This window comes from Heterocephalus glaber, unplaced genomic scaffold (assembly GCF_053883595.1).
Source record: "Heterocephalus glaber isolate CG9 unplaced genomic scaffold, H.glaber_assembly_v1.0 deba00001608, whole genome shotgun sequence".
NCBI classification, from domain to species: domain Eukaryota; kingdom Metazoa; phylum Chordata; class Mammalia; order Rodentia; family Bathyergidae; genus Heterocephalus; species Heterocephalus glaber.
Genome location: NW_028258379.1, coordinates 12654186 through 12667795, shown reverse-complemented (window position 1 = coordinate 12667795; position 13610 = coordinate 12654186). Strand labels below are relative to the sequence as shown.

The window sequence follows — 13610 nt, the reverse complement described above, 5'->3', positions numbered from 1 at the left end:
TAGTGCTTGAATCTCTTGTGTAGTCTTACTGCCCACTGTTCTCTTCCTTTATGGCAAGTAGCAACATGTGCAATTATATACTAATTTATATGATTATTTTAATATGATCTCTCTCTTCCTCCAGACTGTAAATTTCATAAGCCATGGAAAATCTTGCTTTGTTACTTTTGCTGATGTTACTACCAACCAGTACATAGCCTGGCATACTAAATGTTTGGGGCAGAATAAAGTAATAAACTGCTCACTTTTATGTTCAGATGCATTCTGTTTGGATTTGTGCCTTAAATGTAAATAATGCTTTGTTGGAATATGGCCACACTCATTTATGTACACTCATTTATGGCTACTTTCAGCTTCAATGTCACAGCTGAGTAGCTGCAAAAGTCCACAAAGTCTCACATATTAATTATGTGGACCTTTACAGAAAAAGTTTGCCAGCTCCTTTATTAAACCACTACTTTCACTGAGATTGGAATTACTTCTCCTTTGTTATCCCTCACCACCTTGTTCCAGTGAATAATGACCCAGATCCTGTGATCTAAAACACACAGTTTTCCACTGGAGAGAAAAAGATTGTATGATATATTTCTCTGCTAGATCAGCATCTTCTCGCAAATGCTGAGAACCAAGTCCTTTTTCACAATTAATCACAGAATATTTAGGCTTGTCTATGTCACAAGAGATTAAGCCAGCCTCAAAGGGCTGCTCCTGTGTCATCCAGGAAGAAAGTTTTCAACATTTTCAATCAATACGATAAGAAAAATGGAAGCTGTGTCACAACACAGAAAGAGGCACATGACAGAATGGTAAGTGAAAATATTATCCCAAATTGCATGCATTTTAATGCAGTTCCATGAAAATGTGAATGGGAGAAAGCAAAGACTGAGTGGAATCCTCAAAAAGAAGACAGCTGTTGAGCTACCATAGTGGGATTATCGCTAAGTTTTCCTTTTCCTAACTTTTAATTTATGATGACAATGACAACACCCAAGGTGTTCTGTCATGTGATCCTCATGACAACCCTAAGAGTAGGGACAGCCTAGTCTCATTATATGTAGTAATGCTGCTCCATGAAACCTTTTGTGAACACTGAGTTAGTGACTACCAAAGCACTGCTCCTAGGAGAAGCCTGGGACTAGGTTCTGGCATGCCTCAGATCACAAGATTTTCATCAATCCATCAACTTCTAACCTTGTCTTAATGTGTATTTCTGTTTAAATGCAGTTCATTTAATATGTATCATTGATTCACTAGTATTGATCTCATGGCCAACATGATTGTAATTCATGTATGGATGACACTTACTTAACACATGTATTTTCTCCATCATCCACATCAGTTCTTCCTGCACCTAGCATAGACAGCACCATGGCACCACACTTGAGCAATTTTATATAGTCAAATCAGCCAGCAGTGTTTAAGATGTGGCTCTAAACTGACTATGAACAGGACACTTGGTTAGAATAGGAGGGCTGAAATAAGGACATAGGTCTACTGTGTTTTACTGAACTAGTAACACAATATGCTATGTTTCAGTTTTCCCTACTCTGTGCATATCTGCAAATGAATACAAAAGCACTGAGTGCTGATTCAGGGGTTACAAATACATTTTAGAAAGTTGTGAATTACAAATATAGAAACTGCAAATAATGAGGAATGGCTATTTTATTTTCTCCATTTAGCAGATAGGAAATTTTTGAAGGAAGGAAAAGAAAATGAAGGATGGAAAAGGAGGGAAGTACATGGGAGGTTAAAAGCATTATCAGCAGGGCAAACTTTCAGACCTTTTAAAAAGATGTTTAAAATAAGGAACTCTTTCCTAATGCTGAACTTACATTTGACTGAAAGGCAAAGCCTGTTCCATGCTTCTTTGCCTATTGTAGAAGCAGAAAAATGGCAGCTAATCTTTGCAGATATAGGCACTCAAGTCCAGTGGCAACTTTGAAGAACTCTAATTTAAGGCACCAAGCTGTATTTTTATGGCAGAGTTAATAACCAACTAGTATTAACAGTCTACCTGTGTGCCGTGAGATTTTTAGGGTGGCAGAGTCGGCAAAACACACATGTACCCACAGGATAGGGCATGTTTGAAAAAAAATGTCATCTTTGTGTTAACAAAGGTTTGTATTTGCAATTAGACATAGCCACAGAATTTCCCCATTTATTCCAGACATATTCAGCAGTAGTTTGTATGGCAGTGTTCCTTCACTTATCATGATCTGTGATATCAGTTGTGAATTTTTAAAAGATCAACACATATATTTGCATAAACTAGATAAATACCATAAATGAATAATACTCACTTTACATTTTCCAAGCCCTTTAGAGTTTTGAGAACTTTCCTCTTCATTCTCTCTTTCTTGAGGCATTTGTTCTGGTTACAAACAAAAAAATGTAATTGGCCATTTTTGATACCTCCTATTCAGGGAGAAACTGACCTTCTACCTGAAAGTGTGCAATCATTACATCAGCCTTTCTGCATCTGAATACAGTCCTCAAAATGACTTCTGTTGCCTCAGAGACAAATATTACTCCCATGCATTTATGCAATCAGATCCCCCAAGTGCTTCTACTGACTCATGGAAGCTGGGACACATGTATTCAGCATCTATTTAAATAGCACTTATTGCCATAGTAGCTAGGCACTTGGACAAGCCTGCTATTTTTGCAAGAAAGTAGGAAAGCAATGGAGATGAAATAAGGAGAGGTCGGCACTAAGGCCTGCAGTGATCATTTTTCTTGGCAGGCAGAGCAGGAGGGTGAGAATCAGGTCAATTTGTCCCCAGTAAAAGCCATCAGGCATCTGGAATGTTTTTGTTATCTCAGACAAAAATAGGCCACCTCTGTACAAAGTTGGCCAATTAGACTGAAGTTTCTATGCAGTAAAAAAGAAAGGGATTGGATACTTAGCAGACCTCTCCTCTCCCAAAGAAGGAAGACCAAAATTCCTGGAGAAGATAAACATATCAAATGCTCTTATGCTAAATCTACCTTCTACCAAGGGCACTTTGCAGGCTTATGTTAGGGTACTTGCTGACATATCCCCAGTACTTATGCAAGCCATGGCTATATTTCATCTGTGCTAAAGCAAAAGACACTTAGAACACAAGTCAGGATAGCAAGTAGTTTTGGTTTACGTTGAGGATTCTTAGTCTCCATGTGGTTCAGCAAGAGAGAAATGGGATCAGATAGTGATGTCTGCTTGTGACATCTGCTTTTTGCCATGTGAAAGGGCAAGGCTAGCAGTGTGACAAACATCTCCTGTCAAGAGTTTTGGAGTCAAAAGTCCTGTGCTCCAATCACTAATACCTTCTACAGCAGTTTCACAAATGTAAGAGAGCTGATCTCCTCTGAGACACTCAATTTCTCCATTCATATAAACACTTGGTGGACTGTTTTGAGATCAATGATGCAATGTTTGAAAGGTGGCTGATACAAATAAATTTTTTTTTTTTGGTACCGGGGATTAAACTCAAGTCCTTGTGCTTGCAATGCAAGCGCGGTGCCACTGAGCTAAATCCCTGGCCCTACAAATGATAATTTTTATTGTTTATAATTACTGCACTTTTGTTCATGGAGATCATTTATATCTTGTTCACAATGTAGTCCAAATAATTCACACCATATGCTAAATAACTATGTCCTATACTTCATTTGTAGTATTGTCATTTTATAGTATTAAGTATTGATTGAAATGTTTGTCACTGAAAAAACTTGAATTAATCATTATCATTATCAAGCATTTTCTATGAGAGCACTTCTTAATAGAGTTTAGCCAGTTAAAAAATAAAGCATATCATTTACAGAAACACTCAGATAGGAATATACATATAAATATGTTTGACAGAATTCTACATTTATATAAGAAATACATTTTTTCTTTTTGCTAGTTGGATAAAAACACATATTTCCTCATGCTTAAGCAAATAATATACTTTGTCAAGTGACAGAAAGGCAGATTTGACATTTTTACATCTATTCCATAAGAGACTAAGGAGTAATTTATAAAGGACATGTTTAAGTCCCCTTCTCCTTTTGTTTCAAACAAAGTATTTCTAGACATGGAATATCAGAGGTATAGGAATGACCATAGGCTGCTGAAGCTATTACATAATGAGTACAGTATATATTTAAGGGAATTAATAAACTCAGTAATCCTTAGCAAATCTCTCTCTCTCTCTCTCTCTGAATAAAATAGTTTTGTTATATGAACAAGCAATAATAAAATGTCAGTACTTTTATTACTTTATTAAATAATTTACTAAATAGTAAGCCTTAGAGACTCTAAATTATGTCATTCATTTATTCAATAAATATTTGTAGAGCTCACCTCACCACAGAAAATAAAAATGTGAATGAAGTCCCTTTTCTTTTGGTAAGAAGCCCTGTGAAGGACAAATAACATCTGACAGAAACTCTTAGAGTAAGACTGGGCTAAGTAAAGAAAAAGTACAGGGACAATAAATTTGTTTTTAATTAGAAAAGTCTGATTAAAAGCAAATTTTTGAATCTAATGTTACAGAAACTACAGAAGTTTCAGATCAACAAGAAAGATTTTAAACATGTAGATTGCTAGTAAACAACCCCCTGAATGGTGTATTAATAGGTTTTTGTATATCCGTCATCTAAAATGTTTATCCTGAGTTGAACCAACATAAGCATCCACTTCCTCCAAGATGAAGAATTTTCATTGCCACCATTTACCACACTCCTCTCTCCCTGAGGCACGTGCAGTCACATAGAAATAGCTCAGATTCAAAGAAGAATGAAAAAAAATTCTTACATATGTGAGCAGACTTGATCTGATATATATATTTTTTCTTGTTTTTAAACTTCTCTGGAGTAGCTCTTTCTCTGCTTGTATGTCCCCCACTACACTTCCAAATTTCATGTATTACTCATGTCCTTTCAACTGCACTGTCCCCCCACTGTATTGTAAATTGATGTACTATTTATGGACCAAATAAGAACTACATGTCCTGCCTTGGGGTTGAAGAGTAATAATTGTTTTTAGTGAATGAATGATAAAACCACTGCTGAACCAGACAGATATAAAAATGTACCTGTAATTATGCCTATATTATTATAATAATTTACATACATACAATATAAGTAGTAGGCTAGGCTTAGAGTCTATTAATCACACAAATTATAGCAGAAGTTACCTTTGGTTTTGGATCTACATGCAGGAGAAATGTATGAACATTGTAAATGTAAAAAGATAGAAGACAGCTTTGCAGGGACCAAAGCAATTCAGCCAGGTTTGAGCATTACAATGCAATTACCCAAGCCAAGCTTTCTCCATCCCAGAAGAAATGGAGGCTAGCCATTGAATTCTTTATATCTTACAGTACTTAGTTTGACCTCATTTTCAGGTGACATAAAGTAAGTCTATCCTACCAAATTAAGTAGAAAAGGATTGTTGAACCTGTAACTAACAGTATATGTAAAGGCAGGAAGAATATCGTCTTTTAAAAAATCATAGCCACACTGAGCATATACATTTGATGTATCTCTGTGGCTTCTATGGAATGTTATGGGGACTTTGTCACATGGTTAAAGAAGGTACTGGCTTAGGTGGGCTATAGAAATGGATAGGCACTATATCATTCTTTCTTTCTCTCATATACGACCTGAAAAAGTATGACAAAACAAACCATCAATGAGAACACCAAATGTTTTTCCAAAATGCTTCCAGACACACTTTGTAAATTTTTGCTAAATCTTCCTATACCAATATTTAACCAAAAATATTCATTATCATATTTCCTTGCAACTGATTTTCACTCTTACATACTAGAAAATCACTGGTGACCTTATCTAAAATAGTATATGCATTTCTGTGAATTATTCCTGGCTTCTTGGAAAACATTATCCATATTTTAATTTTCTCTCATGTGGCCAAGAATGGATCAGTTTCAGTATGGATGGACATTCCTGTTGATTGTTTTCTGAAATATCCTGTCCAGAATCTCTCTTTCAAAAAATTAGATAGACACAGTGCTACTGGGTTGTACCCCTGCTCCAATCTAGCATTTTGAAAACTGTTTTGTTAGAATTAACAAAAAACATAAACTGTACCTTTTCTAAAGAAAAAAAATATTAGAAGAAACCCCCAACTTGATTTCATCATGGAAAGAATAATAATCATTTCTGAACTGTTGTGAAATTCCAAACTGACCATAATGCAAGACAAAAAGTGAGGAGCAACAATTCTAAGTAATTTTGTTTCCTTTGGGGTAAATCAGTGACTTAGTACTGTATGTACACACATATTCATTATTGATAATTATTCTTATTGTTGCCACTGCATATTTGTATAATGAGGACAAATTGGTGATAAAGCAAATTAATTGTAAACTGAGTTACTCCTACTTTTTATTAGGAGGAGCACTCAAATGCTAGACAAAGTAAAAGCAAAGCTGCATTATTCCTTGGACTGCCAAAGAAACAACTTACCAGCTAGAGTTCAAGGTTATAAAGAACATGATTATTTTACACATCACCAAGGTGCTTTCATTATTCAAGATAATTTCCACCATGCAAATCTGGTTGTATTTTCACTCTATATAACGCAGATCAGTACATAGGACATTACACTGAAGGAATCAGCTTAGTCCTGCTAAGCTACAGCCTATGGCACACACAGGTTTCCCAAATCCCTCAGCCTGCAGGCTCAAATCACAGCAGTGTCAATTCAGTTTTTTACTCTTCAAATGTAGACACATTTAAGTAGCAGGCAATTTTCTCCGTTGCAGAGCTCTGAACAATGCCAAAAAAAATGAGTGTCCCATCTGCACCTTATAGTCAGGAAGGACCCAGCTTTGAACACTTGCATAGCAATTATGAGAGTCTGAATCAAACTACCAGTTAACAGAGCCTTACTTGTTCCTGTGTCATAATGACCACCTACCAAAGAAAATTATTTCATCTGCTATTCACCTAGATGTGAAGGTCAAGGCTGGGAAATTCCATTTTTCACACAGAACTAACCAAAGAGTCCCAACAACAGCTTTCTATGATGTGAATTATAATTAATGGGGACAAATGAAGCAAAACATTTTAATTAAAGTAACACTGTAGAGAGACTGTAAGGATGTACTACAATGTTAAGTTTCCATGTCTACCCTCTGTCCAGGCTTTTCCAGAAGATAGCACTGGAATGCAAATAGAGGTAGAGAATCTTAATACAGGAGCTTTCTTACACTGTGGATATCTTGGCTATGCAAGATACATGGGGTGAATTCTCAATTTTTAAAATTGATAATGAACCAAAATATATCTCAGTTGAATAGGTTTGGGTACATCTGTGAGATGGCATTCCTCATGATAGCCAATTCGGTCCATAATGACTTCAGGCTAAAATTGTTTTAAGGGAGATAAGAAAGGCTGTGTGTCATAAAGGCTAAGATCAAAGTTGTTCTCGTTAGTCTTTCATGAACTTTGGAGTGAGCCATCTATTTCCCATTGTATTCAATTAAATAAACATTGATTGAGCACCTCTTATATTCAATTCAAATAATAGCTATGTGGGGAAGAGCCTTTGTCTGGTCTAGAGGAAAAACTTCAAATTCTTCTGCAGTGGTCCTGAAAATATCTTGTAATTTGCAAGCCAGAGAATAAACATGCCACCCCACCAGGATACATCTACAGAAATTTGGCAAAGGAAACTGGGAACTCATCTCTAGAGCAAGGAGGGAATTGCTCACCTACATACACCATCTGTGCTGCTGTTGGTCTCGAAAGGACAAGAAATGAGGTTTTCTATACAAGAGTCTTTCTGCTAAGATTCCATTTGCTTGGGGACACATCTGTTACTTTAGTGGAGCAACCAAACTGCAGCTTAGACATAAGTGAAGGTGGAATACACCCATAGATTGTAGTAGCTCCTGGTACCACACAAACAATGGAGAAGAAATTAATTTAGTGTTATAGTTTGGGTGCCCAAAAGGTCTTATGTTAAAGACTTGGTCCCCAGGGTGGCCTTTGAGGAGGTAGTAGAACTTTTAGGAGGTGGGGCTTACTGGGAAGTCCTTAGGTCACTGGGGGATGTGTCCCTTAAGGGAACGTGGAATCTTGACCCTTCCTTTTTTTACTTCCTTGTCATGAGGTCAGGGTGAGCAGTTTGCTCTGCTATGTGCTCCCTGCAATTACCATCTGGCACACTGACTGGTGACCTAAAAGCAATGGATCTGCCTGATCATAAAGGCAAATCTCTGAAACCATAAGCCAAAATAACCTTTTTCTCTTTATAAGTTTACTATCTTGGAGAGTTTGTTATAGTGACAGAAAGCTGACAAATGTGGTTGGTTTATGATTCTCCCACCAGTAAATACCCAAACTGCTTCCTTAAACTCTTCTTAGTTTTCTACCTGTAGTACTAAAAACCCAAACACTGCTATCTGTTGGCTTAATGGAATCTTTCTTTTTGTGTAAATTTAACAAGGAACCTATCCAAGGACACTTGCTTTTGCCTCCTTTTCAGAATTTCATGGAAATATGACATTGCATTGTCATTAAGCAGGTTCATCACTCGCAGTACTACAGCCTTATCTGGGTGGCACTTTTCTACAAAATCTTGCAATGTTTCTCACATTTTACACATATCCCTAATCTCATTTGAAGTGAGGGATTCCTCTGCCTTTTTCTCCACCTCTTTAGCAGAAGAGATCTCCTCTATAACCTCTTGCTATTTGGAGACAATCACCTACAGTGGTGGTGGGGGGTGCCATTGGCTGTGATCATGTGATGTTTGCTGTTATGTACTACTCATATTGAAAGACATGGCTCATTTATCAAGTTAAAATTTATTACAGAGAAGAACCATTGGCTCAGTTGTGATCATGTGACATTCAGTGTCACACACTACTTATACTGCAAGACACTGCTCATTTTTCAAGTTAAAATTTATTAGAAAGCTTTGCTCATCTTGCCAAACACTCATGGATCAAGTTACTTGCAATCTAAGCTTTTACTGTACTAGAAAAAAATCTGAGCCTTGTTTGTCAGGACAGGGCAGAAACATGCAATCTAACTGATAGCTGTCTACAACTAAGCCAGCTGAATTTTAGGAATCCCAGAAGGCACCATCACACCTGGACCTGCCACTTACATGCAGATTTAGCATACATTTCAGTCAGTGAAAATGAACCAAGGAATAAACTTCCATAAGAGGAAAAAAATCTTTGCTTAGACCTTTTGGAATTATTTGTTCCAGTGCTACTGCTCATTTGTCTATTTTCTCTTCCTAAAGCAGTTTTTACTTTAGCAAAGAAATGGTAGTGGACTAGATTTTTATTCTATAATTTGTGATTATTTGTATGATTGAGCTTCTTTTAGCTTTTACCAATCAGAAATATATGGTAGATGTCATATAATGAAATGTGGTAAATGTGATACAATGTTTAGAGACTGTCCTACAGATATTAATAAACTGATGGGAAGGACTTTCTCCAACATCAGATAATACCAACTCTTTCTCCATTTGGAAGGATCTTTCCCATTTTAAAAGTTCTGTGGTATTACCTGAGATGTTTATTCTCAATACCCTGTCCTTTCTTATATTCTGTGACCCTGAAATTTAGGTAATTGGTCTCTAGGGGGAAGTAATGCACCAGCACCACTTGACCTTGAGAGAAGCTTTTTAGAAAACTATCTCCTGCTTTCTTTTTATTCAAGATGAAGGATTTTTTTTTTAAGATGAAGGATTTTCGTGAAATATCTTGTATATAGTAGCTATTAAGCTAGGGACCAAAAACAGAAAAACTGACCTGCCCCTTTATCATAAATATAATTCTTATAAATATAATTCTTTATTAAAATAGATAAATTTCAGCAAACAGATTGTAAAGATATTTTAGTGTATCTCTTAAAAGAAAGAAGAAAGTGGAACCCAGTGAGGTCTAGAGAGGCTCAGAGTAGGAGGTCAGGAATGACTGGCCTCTGGTAAGATGCCTATTCCCAGAAACAGGGCTCTCCAGAGGGAGGAGGTGGCCCTCCTACAGGAAACTGGGCCCTTTGCATGGAGGAAGCACCCCGCAGTATCACAGGCAGGGCCCCCTCCCAGTCAGCTGTGAATTAATTACTACCCTCCAAGAGCCCCAGCTCATTTCCTCAGAGCCCAGGCCCATCCTCGGCAAAGGATCATTTTGCAGCACCTAAGGAGTATCAGGAAGGCTAGAGCTAAACTGTGTTCTCCAGTTCCTGAGCTGAAAGAGAAGGTGGGAAGCAACAGGATGCTGTAGTATCCTCTGAGGCTGACATTTTTGGGTGATTTGGCCTAAATCAAGAAAAGAGGGTGAGAATTGTGCCATGTCTGGGAGCAGGCAGGGGCTTGGCAGCCATAGCTGCAGACAAATGTCAGGAGGGTGATCGGAGATAGCTCAGTGTCTATGGTAACTCCATGACTGGAGTTAATTTGTGAGTGAATTAATGAAAATGGCCCCCAACCATGCCCATCCTGAGATCTGGTTTCCAGTGAGTGAGACAAAACAGCATGCAGATCAGTCAGGTGTAAGCTGAGGCAGTGAGTCAGGGAGGAAATGGACCAGCACCCATGGGTGCTGTTGGGTGAAAAGAAGGAGAGGCTCAGGCACTGCCCATGAAGAAGCGAGGAAAGTCCGAACAAGGACATATGGTTGGACCTTGTACATGTGGGTTTCACAGCCAAGGATCCAACCAAACATGAGGAAAGAATATGTATATTTTTAAATTCCATCTGCACTGAATACAATTTTTCCTTTGTCATTATTCCCTAAACAATATATACAACTATTTATGTAATAGTTACATTATATTAAGTATTATAAGTAACCTAAAGATGACTTGAAGTATATAGGAAGATCCATACAGGTTATACTCAAATACTTAATGTTTTATATAAGGGAGCATCTAAAGATTTGGTATCCTTATAGGATCTTGGAACTGTTCCCCCTGTATACTGAGGGGGTGATTGTATTTTTATTTTCATAAACTCTTAACATATGGTTCTGGATGTTAAGAAAGCAGAAGGAAGTAATTGTGGCCTTTTCTTACTAATCATTGTAAGATTTTTTCTTACCACTAGAATTGGTAATTCACAATTAAGCTACTACTGATGTAATTATAAGATGATGAGAGCCCACAGGCCACTTGGGAATTACTGTGTACAGCCTTTTTACTTTATAAATGAGAAAATAGGATCTAAGAGATCCTATGGCATGCTCAAGGTTAATTATTGTGTATTAGGTTAGAGGACAAAACCAGAAAACAGACTATCTTTCAATTTCTTCAATCTGCCACTTTTACCCTTTACCTGAGTGTTTTTAAATCATAATTTCCATATTAGCTGGAAATAGATATAGTAGCATTATTCTTCTAGTATCTTGTTCTTCTACATAGCCATCTGCTTGATCTTCTCATAAGATACTCTGTGCACTACTTTTGTCCTGGAGAGAAAAATTGAATTCATCAGGCAGAAAGCTATACATAGGCCTACCCTTGTGGCCTATGGAACCCATAACAGCAATCCTAGATATACATTCTGAGACAAAAGTGCCCATGTCCACCAAAAGACATTCATAGGAATGTTCACAGCAGTTTCATTTCAAAGAACCAACACTGGAAACAGATCAAACTTCTATCAACAGGTGACTGGATAAACAAACTGTGGTTTATTCGTACTGTGGAATTATTCACAGCATTTAAAAGAAAAAAAAAATTCTGACACAAGCAACAACTTAGAAAAATTCCTAAAAATAATGTTGAAAGGGGGAAAAGCCAAACACAAAAGAGTACATATCATATCACCTTATTTATGCCACGTTCAAGAACAGGCAAAAGGCATCAATGGTAAGAGATGGATCAACGGTTACCTGGGGAGATGCTGACTAGAGATGGGCACAAAGGACCCCTCTGGACCCTGAAATGTTCTATACCTTGATCTAAGTGAAAACTGTATAGGTGCATGCTCGTGCGTGTACAAAAGTTGTTGAGGCACATAAAACAAGTGCATTTTATATTTTAAGCTTCTTCTAGCTAAAAAGGATATTTCTCTCTATTCAGGCAGATTTAGATATTTTCATTAACTCCTCACTATTTACTGCCCTAAGTTTGCTCTTTCCAAGCCACTTTCCTCCCTTCCTGCTGTCTGAATTCTCAGAAGCCTTCAAAATTGCTCTCTGCTCTTTCTGGGCAACAAAGAAAGAGAAGCCTGTTATGTGAGCAAAGGCACGTCAGTGGAAATAATACAGCAATGCTGTTTGTGGTTGTGTCCAGTGTGCAGACTGGAATCCTTAGCCTTTCGGTGGTGTCTTTTCCTACGTCTTCGCTTGCTCTGAAGGCAGCAGGGTAAGTCTACAAGACCTATGCTTGGCACACTTAAGGTGCAGAATTCTATTCTTTCTTCTTGTAGAGACTCCCAAAGTACAGGAAGACACATGACCTGTGTCATCTTTCCCAATGGGGCTGGGATAATATATCGCTTTCTTGGATTCCTTAAATATGGTCTCCAAAGTAAATGCTTCTTCACACTCCCAACAAAATTGCTTGAAAACAATTGATTTAACTTGCTGATATAGGAATCCAAACAAATTCTGCCTCCCTCTAACTAAGATGTGGATTGGGAAAATCTGCTCACGGACTTAGGGCTGCCTAAGAAATTTGCCCCCTGGAATTTGCTGTCTTTGTTTTCAACTGAAGACCACCTCCACGGAAGTCATTTCTTCTACTAAGTGTTGAGATGGGGTGGAGGAGAGGTGAGGAAGGTTATCTCTAGGTGACACTTTATGGCATCAGACACAGACACATTCATCCAGACTACAGGGGCTCAGAGTCCATTAATTACCAAATTAAAGAAGAGAGGAAAGCAGTACTGCCCATCTCCCTAGGTCAGTGTCTTCAACTCCCTTTCCTCATTCCCATCCTTCCTCTCTCTCTCCTCCACCTTCCCTTCTCTGGGGCACTACTATACCATTTCAGTTGACACTGAGGAAGCAAACACCAGCCACCAGGACCTGCAACGGCCCAAGGAATCTAGTGATGCCTTAACACAGTCCCTACCCTTGAGGAACCTCTGATCTGGTCTCATTGCCTAGAGCACTTATTTGTCCACTGCCTTGCATCACCCCAAACCAATGTTTTCCAGGAGAATGTACAGTCTTCTGGCCAATTTCTGGTCTTCTCCATTCCACTCAATCTTAGGTGAGAGGAGGAATGGGTCTTATTTCATCAACATTTCCCACAGGGCCAGCCCAGCCTCTTGGCTAGAACATAGCATGCACACAATAAATCTTTGCTGAATGCATAAATGAATAAAGCAAGTACAGACATGAAAGATTACAACCATGCTACTTTGCCTTTAGTAAAAGAAAAAGTTGATTATTGGCCTAGAAGGCATGAAATATAATTATAAATAATTAAAATGCAAAAGTCATAGTAAGCTGAGACATATCTTCTCTTGACTGTTTCCTCTCTCTTCTGCTGCAATACTTCACCACAATACAGGAGTTCCAAGTACATATCATGAAACAGGCATACAGAAGGAGAGGATCATCCAGGATTTAGATGATAAAGGGGATGATTTGGGGGAGACACTCGGCACAGCACCTCCACCACCACATCCAGAGCAGTTC

General features: G+C 37.9%; 1 protein-coding gene across 17 annotated transcripts in view; it reads right to left on the bottom strand.

Annotated features, from left to right (window-relative positions):
• The window catches only part of Rgs6 (regulator of G protein signaling 6), a 596709-nt gene that overhangs the window by 341755 nt on the left and 241344 nt on the right, over window positions 1-13610 (bottom strand). The window contains exon 2 of one of the 17 annotated variants that reach the window (XM_087195073.1): window positions 2304-2374. The exons of the other annotated variants lie outside the window; for them this stretch is intronic. Within the exon in view, the coding sequence (XP_087051199.1) occupies window positions 2304-2369 (66 nt within the window). The 5' untranslated portion in view covers window positions 2370-2374. The remainder of the gene's footprint in view (window positions 1-2303; window positions 2375-13610) is intronic. 17 annotated transcript variants of the gene reach the window in all.